Raw genomic sequence first — 15,665 nt, 5'->3', positions numbered from 1 at the left:
AGAAATGATTAATTTTACTGGAGGAATGACAGAGGTTCCCCCATAGATATTCTAGTTGAGACATTTATTATCTAAAATTTTACTGGATTTCAATGAGTTTTTTTTATGTTGTTATTCTGATCGTATTTTCTACTTACAATGTAATTGGGAACATTTAGAGAAATTTGAGAAAGCCTAAGGAATATTAGTAAAATCTGTGAAAGTTTTGTAACTCATGGCATATTGTTTTTACTTGTAAAGAAATCATTTATTTGTACATAAATTGAACCTTAGTTCTTACAAATGATATTGTTCTTATAAATGACATTTTCAATCTTAGAATCAACTAACCTTTAATATAATGTCAACCAAAACTCTAAGGTTTTAGAATGTGTAGGTGCTGTGTCTCATGCCTATGATCATAGCACTTTGGGAAGCCAAGGTTGGAGAATTGCTTGAGGCCAGGAGTTCAAGACCAGCCTGGGCAATAGTGAGGCCCTGTCTCTACAAAACCTTCAGAAAAAAAAAAAAATTAGCTGGGGGTGGTGACATGCGCCTGTAGTCCCAGCTACTTGAGAAGCTGAGGCAAGAGGATTATATGAGCCCAGGATTAGGAGGCTAAAGTGGGCTATGGTGATGCCACTGCACTATACCCAGTATGACAGAGCAATATGCTATCTCAAAAAAAAAAAAAAGTGGAATATGTGATACAAAATGCCATTTTCTACTGCTTGGATCTTAGAAAACTGAGGTCATGCATCTGAAACAATATCAAAGGCATCTCTGAATAATTATCCTCAAGTTGTGCCAATGCTGATAATTTTAAAAAGGCTCTTCACAGATTTCCCAAAATGGAATTTTAATTTAAATGCTCTAAAATGTTCTAAATGCCAATTTAGTGTTGCGTTCGTGTCTAAGGCAATGTTGGAGCCACATATTACTCATCAGAGGCTGATAATCTTTTTCTGAATGATCACATGACGAGTGGGCAAGGCTACATCATGCCATATTCTTCAAAATTCCTGTTGCTTCTCCTGAGGACAACTATTTACTCAGGATAAAAGAATAAGGCAGTTTTTAAAAATAAAGATATATTTCACCTTCAGATGTTTGGATCACAAGGAAAGTGCAGAACAGAGATTTGTTATATGACAGAAAATAATATCTTAAGGTCTCCTTTTTAATCCCTGGCAAAATACAACCTAGTAAATAGAACAAATTAAATAATACAGGATATAGAACCACCAAACAATAGATTGTTTCTAATTAGAGCCATTTTGAAAGATTATAGTATATCAGAGTCCACAAACTTAAAGAGTACTTACAAATTTATTTCTATTTCTAGATAAATTCTCACATAAGCAAGTGGTTAGAAAAAATAATTCTAAGTTGTTCCTATTTTTAGTCTTCGAAATGTTTTGTTCTTTCACCAGTATCATGATCTAGTTGTGGTGTAGGCCTTACTTGAGTGTTCATGTAAGATGTCCAACCTTTGCTGATGCTTGAGGCCTCCAGAATGAGAAAGGATTGTAAAAATAGCTCCCAGCAAGCTCATCTGTGTGGTATGAATGGCTCACTAGGTGAAGTATAGCTGGTGCAAAAACTACATAGGTGGTTCAGGTCAATGAATTATATTTTGTAGCCTACTGGATTTTTTACCACTTCAAAAACTGCTTTCCCACTGTTCCTTTAACTGGGCTCCTGGATCGTGAAGCACTGTTGTGCCGCAGTTACCTTTTGTTTTCTTTTATGCTCTGGAGTCGGCGCTAAGAAAGGCATATTCATTTATTGTTTAGTTGAATCAAAATGACTGCAATTCCACAAACAAATTGGACTTCAGTTGGGAGTACTTTGTCATAAATAATCTTGGAAAGGATTGGGCTCTCTCCTAGCTGATACACTTCCGCTGTATGTTAAAAGCAGTGTCTAAAGGGGACTGATTTATTACTGACCTGACTGATAACTGAGCAACACACACCTGTCCTCACTCTGTGCAGTTGTTGCTGTCTCTATTTCCCTAAAGCACATTCAGCCAAAGTTGATGGTAACGGAAACAAATGTTCTATTTTCTGAATTATTGTTTTCATTTTAGCCTCTGTTTAAAAAAGAATCAACTCTATGATGCAAAACTCTCTCCCTGAATAATTCTTCATGATCTGGAAAGAAAACCTGTTTCATAGATTGGTTAAAGGCATGGTTGGGTCAGGTGAATCATATTTTTCACACATAATGTTAGGACATTTTAAAATTTAACAAGATGTTTTTGCTAGAGGCTGCAAATACTTTAGCAATACCTAAAAACACTTCTTTTCATTGACTGCAAAAATGTTTTCCTTCCATTAAATTGTTTTTGTACTTCATTTTGTTTCAAGTCATTCAGTTTATAAGTCATCTGGAGACAGAAAATATGGTAGTTTCCTTTTTATATATGTGTAGGTGTGTGTGTGTGCTTATATGAATATATGTGTAGGTGTGTGTGTGTGTGCTCATGCATGTGTGTATATGTTATCTACTGTCAGCTTTTGCATAAGAATAAAAACTAAATAACAAGATACACATAGGTTTTTCTGGACCCTTGATGCTTAACTCCAGTTGTCATAATTAATTAGCACATTGCTTCCTTGATTCAAACAATTCTGTGTGGTCAGTTTTATTACATTTTAATAATCATTCCAGGTGTGGGTTCGTCCTTGCCAAGTAAGCTGGATTGGCATTATTTTTGTTGTTATTGATTTCTTTCTTTTTATCTACACTCCAAACTTCCAGAATTAGTTTCTTAAGCTTTTTTTCTTGCTAGTTTACATGTACTTTTTAACTTTAATTTGGGATAAATATTATCTCCATTTTTACCTATGAAAAGTCTAACACTTAAAACCATTAAATGACTTGCCCCAAATCACATAGGTAGTAAATTGTAGAACCAGAATTTTCATCTGTGTCTATCTCGTTTCAAAGCTTGCGTGCTTTCATCTTTGTCTATTACTTGTTGTCTTATTGCAGGACTTAAGTGTATACGAAGTGTACATTTTAAATTCAATACATAATAGAAAACAGCAGTGGATGTATTTTTGAAGTGACTTTTTGGGGTAGGTAATATCCATTTTTGATATTGAATTATATATAGGAGAACCTTCGCAGTTGACCACCTCCCTACATTGACCTCCTCCTTAAGTTACCGTAATTTTCATAGACCAGACATGCACCACATGCACATATCAGTACAGTAGGCCTAGTTCCTTTTATTGACCACCTCAGTACATTGACCTTTTGTTATAGATCCCTGAGTGGTCAACTTATACAGATTCTACTCTACATTATATATTCCTCAAATGAGTCACATTCACAGTGAGTTGAGATCTATTTAAAGATATTTTAAATACATCCAGTCAGGTTCATAATATTCAAAAGAATATTAAATTAATAGTTTTTGGAATATAAGATGTAAAGGTAAATTAAATATTTGCATAATTCAAACATAATTGACTTGCTACAATTCAAACAATATTGAATTGTTACAATTCAAATAAGATATTGTTAACTTAAGGTGTTTCAAAGAAGGTATGGTCATGACATTGTGGCGTATACCTCCATTCAGAGTGTTCATTTATTATTACTGTACCACGTATATTTTTAGGTGCTCTGTGGTTTGAATTTTGAAGGCATTTGGTATTTATAGCACCTCAGGTTTTCTAAGTCATGTTGCTTGACTAGGTCTGATGTCTTCTGTGATGTTGGGAGACATCACATTTAAGTGTGACTTAAGTGGGGGAGTTGGAATGAGAATGAAAATGTTTAATTTTTTTGATATCAAACTAGTATGCTTCATGGAGAAATTTAGCAAAATGTAATTGGACAGACTACCTGTATAAATTAGCTCAATAGTCTAGACTTACAAATATTAGCCTTTGTAACATACTTGACAGCAACACAAATCTGTTAAAACAGCATTGTCCCCAACATGAAATAATGGGATTGTCATATTACAACACATGGTAGAGTTTTTCTTTTTAATTGCCATATGAGAACAAAATCAGTTTTTGCAGCTGGTCCTTCTTTATTTTATTTGCCTTGACTAAATCTCACACCTGAGGGGTTTGAAACATGACAGACAACAGGTGTGAATTTGTATCTAATAATTGATGGGAGTTTCTGTCCTTCCTTAAAAAATTGGTTATGTTGTAAACATCTGCATCCCTAATAAAGACAGCTTTTTTTCTTATATGTAAAATTCTTTGCAAACCATGGTTAGAGTATGTCTGAATCAAATTGCAAACTTAAATAAGTCAAGTTATTGAATTACTCCTGCTAAAATAATACATTTTAAAGGAATGAGGAGCTTCACTCAGTTTAAATGCAGCTGGCAAGCAGCCATTCATTAGAGCCTAGTGTGACATTGATTTTTGACTAGAAGAAATGGAAACAGGGCAGTAACTGTGTATCCTTAAGGAAACATCCTGTATTATTGATGCGCTTTGTTTCCTTAACACCACTACCAAAACTTTATTCAGATTGAATTTTGATTATACTAATGAGGAAATCTATTTTCGATGTCAGAACATCCATTATTGTGAAACATAAGATGGTTATCCCAAATTATTGCTTTAGCATCTATTTTTATCTCTTTCTTAAGGACAAAAGGTGTTTTATTTTAAACAAGACTTTTTTTTAAGCAAGAATTACAAAATACTGCTTAATTACACTTAGCAAGAACACTTAGGCTTAGTCATTGTGCAGATTAAATAGACTATTGAAACAAAATCAATTGATTTGGCTCATTTCTCCCCCCTACATTTTCTCTAGTGATTACTGCTCTCGTCTGTTTGCCAAATTGATGGGACTTGGCAGTAAAACATAAGCAGTTTAGAATGTTAGAGAAAATTCAGTTTTCTGGATTTCACAAAGGATCATCAGAGGTAAAGCGATCGCAGAAGAATTGGTTTGTCAGGTTGCTATTCTGCATCATGCATTGTTTGTTATCTGTCATAACCAAATAATCTAAATTAAGACCCTGTTTAAAAGAGAAGAGTGTTATTTTTGCTTTCCAGGTTATGGTAAATTCGATAGATTCAACCTAATAGGTATTTATAATTCTTGAACATTTTATCTTTTTCTTGTCATTAAGCCTGAGAACATTAGATTCAACATTTATTGCAAGTTCTTGAAAATTAACAGCAGAACGTGGTATGATGTTTAATTAGTGTAGATTAGGCTTTGTTGGAATTGATGCCTAGAGATTAAATATTAGTTTTTGAGGTCTGATCAATACTGAGTGTTATATGGGACATTTGTATAAGGAAAATAAGTGAGGGAGGTGATTTTCATGAAAAGTCGGTACTATTTTACTCATAGCTGTAGCGTGGATAACAAATTGGCTATAGGATAATGTTGAACATATGTGAATTTGAATTAATCATTCAACTTCTAAATGGCAGAGACTTGAAATTAGTCCACATTTAGATGAGGAAGATGTTCTCTTAAAACAAAAATAATGGCCTGGTCAGACTGGGGTGGGAGAATTAGAAAGCTGCTGCTACTTTGGACTTTGGACATGGTGACATTGAACGTGGATTATCTTCTTCAGCTAGATTAGGGGCATCTCAATCTTTTTTATCATCCTTCTCCACCCCAATAACAAAAGCTACTATCATTGCAATTAAGGCAAGTACATCACATACATTATCATGTAATTTTTAGAATAGTTCTGAAAGATAATTGTTATGGCTATTTTGAAGTTGTAAAAATTAGGGTTAACAGAATTCAATGAACTTACTAAAGATTAAGCAGCTACTAAATGGCAAACTTAAACTAGGTCTATATGATTGCAAACTTTCACCTTTTTATACACTATTCCAAATTATAAAAATGTAAGTATTGTTATAATGTGTAATAGGTTTATATTGGGTCAACTTTTAATAGTAATAGTATAAGGACAAGGAGTGGAGTAAATTAAGTATACTGTTGCAAATTTCTTATACTACATGGATCACTATGAAAGTTTTGAGATAGACTGTGTTATGGTGCATTATGTCACTTCCAAGAAACACAGTCAAGAGCATCCTTCCTGATTCACCCATACAAGTTTTAACTTGCTCAGCTAAGCAGTGTTGCTGGAAGGGCTTCATTTGTGTCCCCCTATGCAAATATCACAATTCTTGATTTCTGTGTATCACACAACTTTCATAATGACCCACATATATGTGAAGTAGTATAAAATTAATTGAAGTAAGTTCCTGATAAAGATGCATACTTAAAACTGGGAACAACAAAAGTGAAATGAATTATAGCTAGTAAGTCAAGGAAGTAAAATAAATAGAGTAGTATAAGAGAAACAGTTAGTCCAAGTGTTTTGTAAAAATTCCAGGAAAGTATAAAAGCAAACAAAAACAAACCAAAACAAAAAAATCCTCTCCACCTGAGATGTAATTGAGAGGCCAAAGTGTGACTCTGAGAAAGCCAGCTTGGTGAGGTAGATGTTTTTATCTGAGGTTACTCACTAGGGTCCTTGCTCCTGGGTGAATACAGGAGCTTCTTTCTAGCAAAATTTGCATCTGCCTACCCTATAGTATGGTTTTAAATCTCTTCCCAATGAGTAATGCAAAGGTTTTACATTGTAGCTTTGCTTGTTCACAGTGAAGCAAATTATGCTGGCACAGTACCATTATCATACTCTGTCATGTAACCCATATTATGTTAATAACAATACAATTTTCCACCAGTTGGGGATTTTAGTGTTAGAGTTAGCTAAAGGGCATTCTAGGACAGCCAAGGCTTGGGGGTCATTTGAAGGCATGAAAGTGCTGAGGCACCAAGAAACTGCTGGATACTTTTCTGGAGCCCAGTAGTTATCTTGGTACCTCCCTAGTCCACTTGTAGCAATTTTACTGAGGGCTCTAGGCCAGCACAGTGTCTGTGTTAAGTTTGGGGGAACCTGCATTTTTCCCTCACCAAGGGAAGGCAGATAAAGAGAATAAAGGGCAGGGGGGGATTGGGCGAGCAAATAACAGGTAAAACGAACTGGAAACAAGTAGCAAGGTAGTAAATTCCAACCAAATCATGACTGTGTATATTCAGGGAAAAATAAAATTGCATAATAATACCAGGTTAGTTTCATCAAGAAAGCATAAAACATTAAACATTTATGTACCTAATAACAGCATTAAAATATGTGAAGCTAAACCTGATAGAGCTTCAAGGAGCAATACACAAATCCACCTTTTTTGTTGGAGACTTAAGTATTTCCTCTCAACTGTTAGAAAAAGGAAGCAGAAATCAGTAAGGATATAGAAGACGTTGACCACCACTATGAACTTGATGTAAATGACATCTATAGAATACTCTACCCAGTATAGCAGAGTGTACATTCTTTTTAGCACGTAGAAAATTGACTAAGATCATAGCAAGGATAATTTCTAGGATTGAAATTTATCTTGTAGGCAAGAAAAAACTATATAGTGAGTGACCCAATCATGTTTTTCTTTTAGGACTACCATTCTGAAAACATTCTGTAAAGTGGAATGGAGTAATTGACAAGTGGGAGTAGGGAGAGTTAATTTACAGAGTCCCTTAGTAATTATTATTGATCAGTTCTTTTTTTCATTCCAAAAGTCAAAGTTCTGTTTTTAGGTGGGTTAACAAAAAAGAAAGGTAAAAAAAGAAAATGGTGGGTTTGAGAAATTGAAAAATTTTGAGTCAACTCTAGGTGACCTTGGGACTGACCTTTGTAATCCAACTCTGGTGTCTGTGTTGCTTTACCCACCAGAGTTGGGCTCACTTTAGGTTTCATATCTTGAGTTCTCATGTTAACTAAATGATTTTTCTTAAAAAAAAAGGCCCTGCAAAATAAGTCAGTATAGTAAATTAGTTATGCTTTTCTGTGGGTTTTGTTGCCTATTTTTATTGCATTCATGAAGTTGTTAAATTGAAGGGTCTTTGTTTCACACATGACTCTAAACTGTTTGTCAGACCACAGATATAAATAGATTGACAGAAATTCTATATCCTGACTTTTTAAAAACTTCATAATAGTAATTTTGAAGAGTGTCAAAAGTAAATTCATATTACTTTTCTACACTTAAAATTGTGAAGAAAATTCCACATTTACTTTTTCTTTTGTATCATACGTTGTATTAAATCTTTGTGTGTGGAAGTAATTTTGCTTAGTAGAGCTTTTATTTTTGAAGACTTTTTTAAGTTTTCATTTTGAATTATCTTAAAATTCAGATTTTCTTCCTAGATAGCACTATGAAATTTGGCAGTATTCCTTATAGAAAAAATTATTATACTTAACAGTTGTATCATAATTTTCTTGAGAAATCTCAGATGGGTGTTTCAGTTATTTTCAAAGTGCCTATACTTATAAAACTTTTCATGAAGGCTAAAATACATATTCATAGTTCTCTGGCTTTAGTACTCACTCATCATTCATTCATTTACTTTCAGTCACAAATATTTATTAATACTAAGCCCCTACCATATGTGTTGTTCTTGGGACATAAAATAGACATGAATATTTCCCCTCATGGGACTTATACTATGTTAGGGAAGACAGATTAAATTTACAAACACACTATTAATGTTATGTGAGAGAGGCAGCCTACATTAGAATGAGAAAGCAGAGAGGGCCACAGTGGGGAACATTCAGGAGAGATCTGCTGGATGATTAGGAGTTAGTTTTCTTGGTAAACATTTGGGAGAAAGTCTGTATAAACAACGACAGGAGGGAGAGAGTTGGGCTTTGCAGAAGAATCAAAGACCTGCAGCAGTCAGAATGAAAGTTCAATTGTACAAGATGGGATTTTGCTATTTTATGATTTACATTTTTCAAAAAGTATGAATTTCGTTATGTACTCCTGCTTTAATTATAGTAGAAAATATAAGATGGTGTGAAACATTGGAATAATGTAGCCATTTAAAAAATGGAGACTAATCATTGTTTCACTTTGTTGTCAGTTAACAAGTACTTGGGACATCTGAACGATTGGTTTCAGAATTATAAATATTTTTCTTTTGTATGCACACACACACAATTATTTAGCTATTGTTCTTTGAAGAAATATTACCCATATTGTTGATTAAAGTCAATATTTTGTTTCCATGATCTCTTTATAAAAAAGCAGGATGAGAGAAATTTACACTTTTCTTTTATTGAGCCATTATACCGCAAAATGAAAATGCACAGTCTTTTTCGAGATTAGTGCTGTAAGCTGCTAGTGTGATAGACACACACTTATAGTTTTTTCTGTGTGCATAGGTCTCATTGTTTTTGGGAATTGTGAGAACAGTATGATCCATGAACTAAGAATTTGACCTAAATATTTAAGTCTAAATGAGTTGCTGGAAGCAAGCACATTTTTCATTTGTAACTTTTGTAATTACTTTTGTACTTCGTTATTTAAAATTATAATCTTCATGAGGTGAAAGCTATATTGATTAGTATGACGCAAGCACTCCAATTTGTACAAATAATCAACACACTGAAATTGGCATAAATGTATTTATGATCTATGTACAAAGACTTAATAAAAATATTATTAAAAAAATAAAATAAAATTATAATCTTCTTTATATTACACCAGATTCTAGTTCATTTCATTCCATTGTTATACTAACTCATCTGAAATTCTGCCTTGTGGTCCTGTTGTCTTATCTTGCAAGACAACTTAATTTGTCTCTTGCTCAAGAACTTTATTCTTTGATTATTATGTAACTCTGCCTAGGTTTAATTTAGGCGTATCAGGGTCAACTTTCCTTTGCATTTCACCTAGGACCTTTTATGGAGCTTGGTAAACTGCACCCAGGGTGCCTGTGTGCTTCTCAGTACATGGTTGTGTTCAGCTTAAGCCACCTGTAACTCACCCCACCTGTGTCTTTGTCTTTCTCCCTTTCTTACTGGTCCCACAGGTATTTTTCCCTTACTTACATAGAAATCTTCCTTACCACCAACAACTAAAACTCTGTTAATGTTGGAGCTACTTGTATGACCACTAACGGTCTCCCCAAGAGTCTCTGCCATGTAAATTGAAATGAAAATCCTTTTCAGGTTCTCCTTGAATTACTGTCCACTTCAATGTGGATAGCTTTTATTGAATTTTTAGTTCTGTAGCTTGATGATGTCTTATCCCTCCTCACCCTTCCCTACACACATCATAGAACTTCTGTGCATTGTTTCCCTTGTCAGAACTCCTTCCACCATTCACTTAAACCTGTTCTTTAGTTCTCAATTCAAGCATTTCTTTTGCAAAAAAGGAGTTATGTATGTATTTTATTTATTTAATTATTATTTATCATTTATTTTTTGAGACAGAGTCTCCTGTCTCCCTGGGTAGAGTGCTGTGACATCATAGATCACAGCAACCTTAAACTCTTGGGCTTGAGCAATTCTCTTGCCTTAGCCTCCAGAGTAGCTGGGACTACAAGTGTTCATCACCATGCCCTGCTAGTTTTTCTGTATTTAGTAGAGATGAGTCATGCTCTTTCTCAGGTTGCTCTTGAATTCTTGAGCTCAAGCAATCCACCTGCCCCAGCCTCCAAGAGTGCTAGGATTACAGGCATGAGCCACTGATTCCTGCCAAAGAAGTTTTTCTTGATAGCCTTTCCTCAGGAACCCCAAGTCTAACACAGGTTCCCTTTTTTACAGATATTCCTAATCTGTTCTTCCTTTCTTTAGATTGTATCTCCATTTGTAATTATATACCTATTAGTGTTTGTTTACTGTTTATTGCTCTCATACCTACTCAGTAAACTGAAAAGTTCAGGAGAGCAAATATCATAGCATTTCCCAATCTTCCGAGTTTGACACAGTGCCTGGCATCTGCATGATGGTTAATAAATATTTAGTGAAAAGAATGGATGAGTCAATGAATAAGTAAATGTATACTACCACCTTAGCCTAAAATTTCCTATAAAACAAAGCTAGCTTCAGTCTATATTTTTTTTCTTTCAGGAGCAACTATGAAGTTTAATTATTTAAAGTTTTTTGAAATTACATATAACGTCTTTATCAGAATATCACCACTATCATCAAAACTGTCTTAAAAGTAAGTGTAAATTGAACATCTCATTCCTTCCCTGTTAAATCTCTGATTTCCTCCAGCCCCTGTGTGATCTCGAGTGGAGAAGACCTGCTAATGTTGAGTTGATATCAGATGAGAGTGTGTGCTTGTGAAGTGAAGAAATGAATTATTTACCAGACAAGAAGCTGTTCTTCACATTAATTAAATGGGCTATAGAAATGATCCAGCTTTGAAGAACACTGAGCACTGACGGCCCCATTTTCATTATTAAAACAAATGCCCTAGGCACACATTTCTTTTTTGATACTATCATAACAAATAAAGACCCTGTCACCCCAGCAACTCATTATTGTTTGTTTTCTATTTGATGAAGTCCAAAGAGATCTTCTGTGGTTATAGTCGGGAATTTATTAAAGCTTGCAAGTCCCTGTTGTTCCATAAAGCTGAAAATAAACTGTATGCGAGCCCATACCACACTGTCCGGGATCTTTTTTGGAATTACATCTAAGAGCTGAGAAAATGTAATACAGAGATTTTTATCAAAGTTTATGTAATCTTCAGTTCTTTACACTTTGGCTTTTCTTTTTTCTTTTTCCTTCCTCCCTCCCTCCCTTTCTCCCTCTCTTTCTTTCTTCCTTCTTTCTTTCATTTTTTTAATTTTTCTTCAGCCTTTCTCCAGTGTAACATGCCCATATATTTAGACAGATTTTAGAATCATTTTCCATAGTGAATGAAAAAAGGCTTCTGTAATATTAATAAGTGAACCATTTCAAACATTTTCCTTTGAAATGGAAAAGCTTGATGTGCATTAATTATACCAGGTATTTTAATATATACAATTTCTTCTTCTCACTTTTACTCAGATACACTAGAAATTCTTTACTAACTCCAGTTTTATCCGTTGGTTGAAGTTACTCCCAATGTTAAGCACTTAAACCACACAATTAACCTAGAAAGATGGAGGAAGATGGGAGTAGGGTGAGGTAGTGTGGTGACCGATGGAACAGCTGTTTAGCACATTCAACAAAATAGTACCTTTCCTATCAGACACCAGAGATGGTGATTCCAACCCTAAGGAAAAGCAGTTGCCTTGATTATCTAATTGTGATTTTCATACCTACAGCTGATAAAATCATAACTGGCATATATGTGACAAACAAAAGCATATGTATGACAAGCAAAATCATAACTGACGTACATACGTGTGACAAAAAGATACTAAAATATATCATTATCCTAAGTCTCTGTTTTATCTTCAAGATATTTTAAACAACCTTATATTTCTTTTCAAAAGAAAATTGAAGATCATTAAATTAGTAGTTTTTAAAAATATTATAAAATATAATTATTAAGAATTCTTTTTTCCATTATGTTATATTTGTAATCAATATGGAAAGAAGTTAATTTGTATTAAGGTGATCATGTAGAAGAAGTGAAAGTTCGTAAATTGTTAATTATGTTGGTAAATTGATTGTAAGAAAAATCAGCGTTTTGTATAACATTAATAGTAGGTGGTTAAAAAAAACAACAAACTAGCATTGTTAGCACTTGTTGATTTACCTTTCTTTGTACCATAACGTTCACTGTTACTTCTTGTTCATTTTTAAAAGATATATTTGTAAATTACTTTACCTTTTGTTTTTAAACAAAATCCATTAATTTTTATAACATTAAAATGCTTTTTACCTAAAATAAGTGAGGCTCTTTATAAAATCTCTTTCTCAAGATTGATATCCTTAAAATATAGGCTATATTTGATCATAGTTATTCCTTTTGCAAATAACTATAGAATATTTTTGCATTTTAGATAGTTTCAGGGGCATAAACACTAGCATTGCCCAATAGAGGAATCACATACGAAACTCACCAATCTCATCCGGTTTCGTCAGTTTGGGAAAATGGATACTTCTGTGACCTTCAGTTTGTCCCCCAGTACTCTTACACTTCCAGCACACACTTGAGAGAGTTGCCTGCAGGACTGTGTTGGTCTGGGCCGTTTGGTCCCAGGGATCACCAGGAAGCTAACTTGGTTCTTGTGCATCGTGCTCACTGTCTCCTCACTTTGAGAAGGTCCCTCCAGATAAAAGATCTTTTGACTTTGGGCTTTTATTGTTGGTGTTGTTGTTATTGTTGTTACTAAAGATTTTCTTTTAGAGTTTGATTTTTTCTTATGATAACCTACTCATCTCTTGATACAAGTGGATAAAAAAGATTTGGCTCTATCAAGTGTTCTGATGGTAAATACACATTGTATTCCAACATATGTCCCTGTTCCCACAGCCATTTGGGTCTGTGGCTTTTCTTAATATACTGGTGTCCTGCAATTAGTACTTTCTCCTGAGTATATGGGAAGGGAGTTATTTTGTGTTGTGAAAGCCTTTCTTTAGAACACAGAGATAAAAACATTTTAATAGCAGATGATCTCTTAATGATGGGATTCCTGGTTAGCCCAACTGAAGTCAATCCTGACATTATTTCTGATAGATTTTTTGGCGTGGGGCTAGATTTCAATGGAGGCAGTTCAGAAATCTCCATATGCTGTTGAACCCAAAATTTGTCATGTTAGGCTCTCTAACAAGTGCAACTGACACAACAGATTAACAGTAGAAAAAACTTCAAATATTATTCCGAGGTATTGATTTACTTGAAATGTTATAAATACCACTCTGGATTAACTTTAAAATGGGTTACCATGTGTGTTGCGTGACGGGAGATGCGAACGAAAAGCAGCTTTGCCGTGGGTGTAAACTCGCTCCTGTAATTACTAAGTCAAGAAACAGACTACATGAGATGGAATGGTGTGTAGTGAAAAGCTTTATTCAGGGTTTTGATTTTATACTTTTTTAGTTACATATACACTTAATCTATCATCTGTTAGTTCCATCATTATCTTATTTTACCTATCTGAAATTAACTTGAAAGGAAATATTTTGTTATCAATACAATCACTTTTGTAGTAAACCTCTTCTTCTAAATACTGACTAATTTCTGAGCAGGTATCTAAATAAAGATCACAAAGAAGAAAGTAGCCACAGGGGAACAGAGTTAATGGAAGAATATCTTCAAGCGTTCACTCAGTTTACTCAGTATGAAGTAATGACTGTGTCTTTCCCTCAGGGCAGAGCACCTATAGACCTCTGACAATATGTTGTTAACATACGTCAACCCTCTGGCCCCTATCTCTGAGGAAGGGTGGCATGCCCTTTGATCTCAGGCTTCACCGGTGCACAGCTTCAGAGAATGGGCCTGTGGAATTTTTAACTCCAGGCAAGCCAACAACTCTGTGTGCATCCCGGGGGGGGGGGGGGGGGGTGGGTGAGGGTGGCGGTGGGGTGGGGTGGGAGTGGGGGTGGGGTGGGGGTGGGGTCCAGGTCCCTTAAGCCTCTGGAAGAAAAAAAAGTCATTGTAAACTCACACTGAATTCACTTTGTGTGCTTGATGTAGGATATGTTTATTTCTAAATATTATCCTACATTTCCCCTTTCTGTTTTTTGACGAATGTTATTCATATCTGTCATCATTAAAGCAAACACCTGCGCATACCATTCATTTTCACTTTGAGCATGCTTCATTAATAAACATATCCTACCCATGTGTTTTGTTTTTTCTTTTTAGATATAGAATTCTGTTTCTAAGAATGCTTTACTGATAACATTTTAAAATTTTAAATGTAAAAAGATATTACACTTAAGAAATATACAAGCACCACATGTTTACTGCGTGCTCAAAATATCAGAAATGGTTTATTTCTTTGTGGTTTATACAATGTGTAAGAACAACTTTATTAAATATTTGTGCTCCGTTTTTGGCTTCAATAGGTACTGACTTCTTGTAGACATATGTGCCTTGAGATTCCTTCTTAACATTGTCCTTTGGGACTGGCAAAAGCAGTTTTAGGTAGACGTAGTTTCATACCAAACTGATTTCTGTGGCTACTGTTTCCTCTTAGGTACTATAAAAATAACTGGCCCTAATAGTCTGAGCCTAAAAGAAGACAAGGAGATATTCTCTAATATGTCCTACTTCTTTTTTTTGCTTACAGATGTTTGGGAATATTTGTGGACTGGTGGCAGAAGTTTGTAGTCTTTTAATGACTAAAGGAGCAACTGAAACATAGAAAAAAGGGAAAAGGGTAAAGAATTAATGGAATTGATTAAAGGAAAAATGGAATAATGCAGAATAGTGTGAGAAATTTGCATGGGTCTGAATGGAGCACCACGTGGTTATTTGCAGGGTGTAACAGGCAGTATTGGGGAGCAGGTGCCGTATTCTGTGCTGCTGGTGCCAGGGGATGATGCCTGTAACTGATGAATGTCACTTGCTCAGCTTTCCCTTCTTCCTCCGTGTTTTTTTTCCCTCCTCAGCATTTTCTGTGCATTCATTTTCTCGCATATATTACCTTCTATCTTTGTTTTGCTCCTTCCTATTTCATGAGAAATATCAACTCACCAATTGCCTCTCCATTTTATTGGCGTTTCAAAATATGATTTTCTTATGACCCATGAACATGCTCATGTGTTTCTTATGAAATTCTCTCTGTTCTATCCCACCACACATTTGCTGTATTATTTCCCATTTCCTTCTAGGCAGTTTTCTAGGAGAATGTTACCATTCTTGTAGAGTCAAAAATATTGCACCTGCTAATGTCCTTTTGGAGAAATGAAACAAAGATCA

The 15,665-nt window shown here is 34.7% G+C and overlaps 1 protein-coding gene across 6 annotated transcripts in view; it reads left to right on the top strand.

The window, feature by feature from the left end:
* Window positions 1–15,665, top strand: part of IMMP2L (inner mitochondrial membrane peptidase subunit 2) — a 980,841-nt gene that overhangs the window by 357,114 nt on the left and 608,062 nt on the right. Inside the window, exon 7 of one of the 6 annotated variants that reach the window (XR_008383663.1) lies at window positions 11,072–11,113. The exons of 4 other annotated variants lie outside the window; for them this stretch is intronic. Coding sequence is in view for 1 of the 2 variants with exons in the window: in XM_053609140.1 (XP_053465115.1) it covers window positions 11,072–11,117 (46 nt within the window). In the remaining variant the exon portion in view is untranslated. Of the gene's footprint in view, window positions 1–11,071; window positions 11,462–15,665 lie in introns of those variants that run through there. One more of the 6 variants, XM_053609140.1, reaches the window with a different exon arrangement.

The sequence above is a fragment of the Nycticebus coucang genome, chromosome 11 (genome assembly GCF_027406575.1).
Source record: "Nycticebus coucang isolate mNycCou1 chromosome 11, mNycCou1.pri, whole genome shotgun sequence".
NCBI classification, from domain to species: domain Eukaryota; kingdom Metazoa; phylum Chordata; class Mammalia; order Primates; family Lorisidae; genus Nycticebus; species Nycticebus coucang.
The sequence above is the reverse complement of the archived record's forward strand: the minus strand, read 5'-3'. Positions and strand labels throughout refer to the sequence as shown.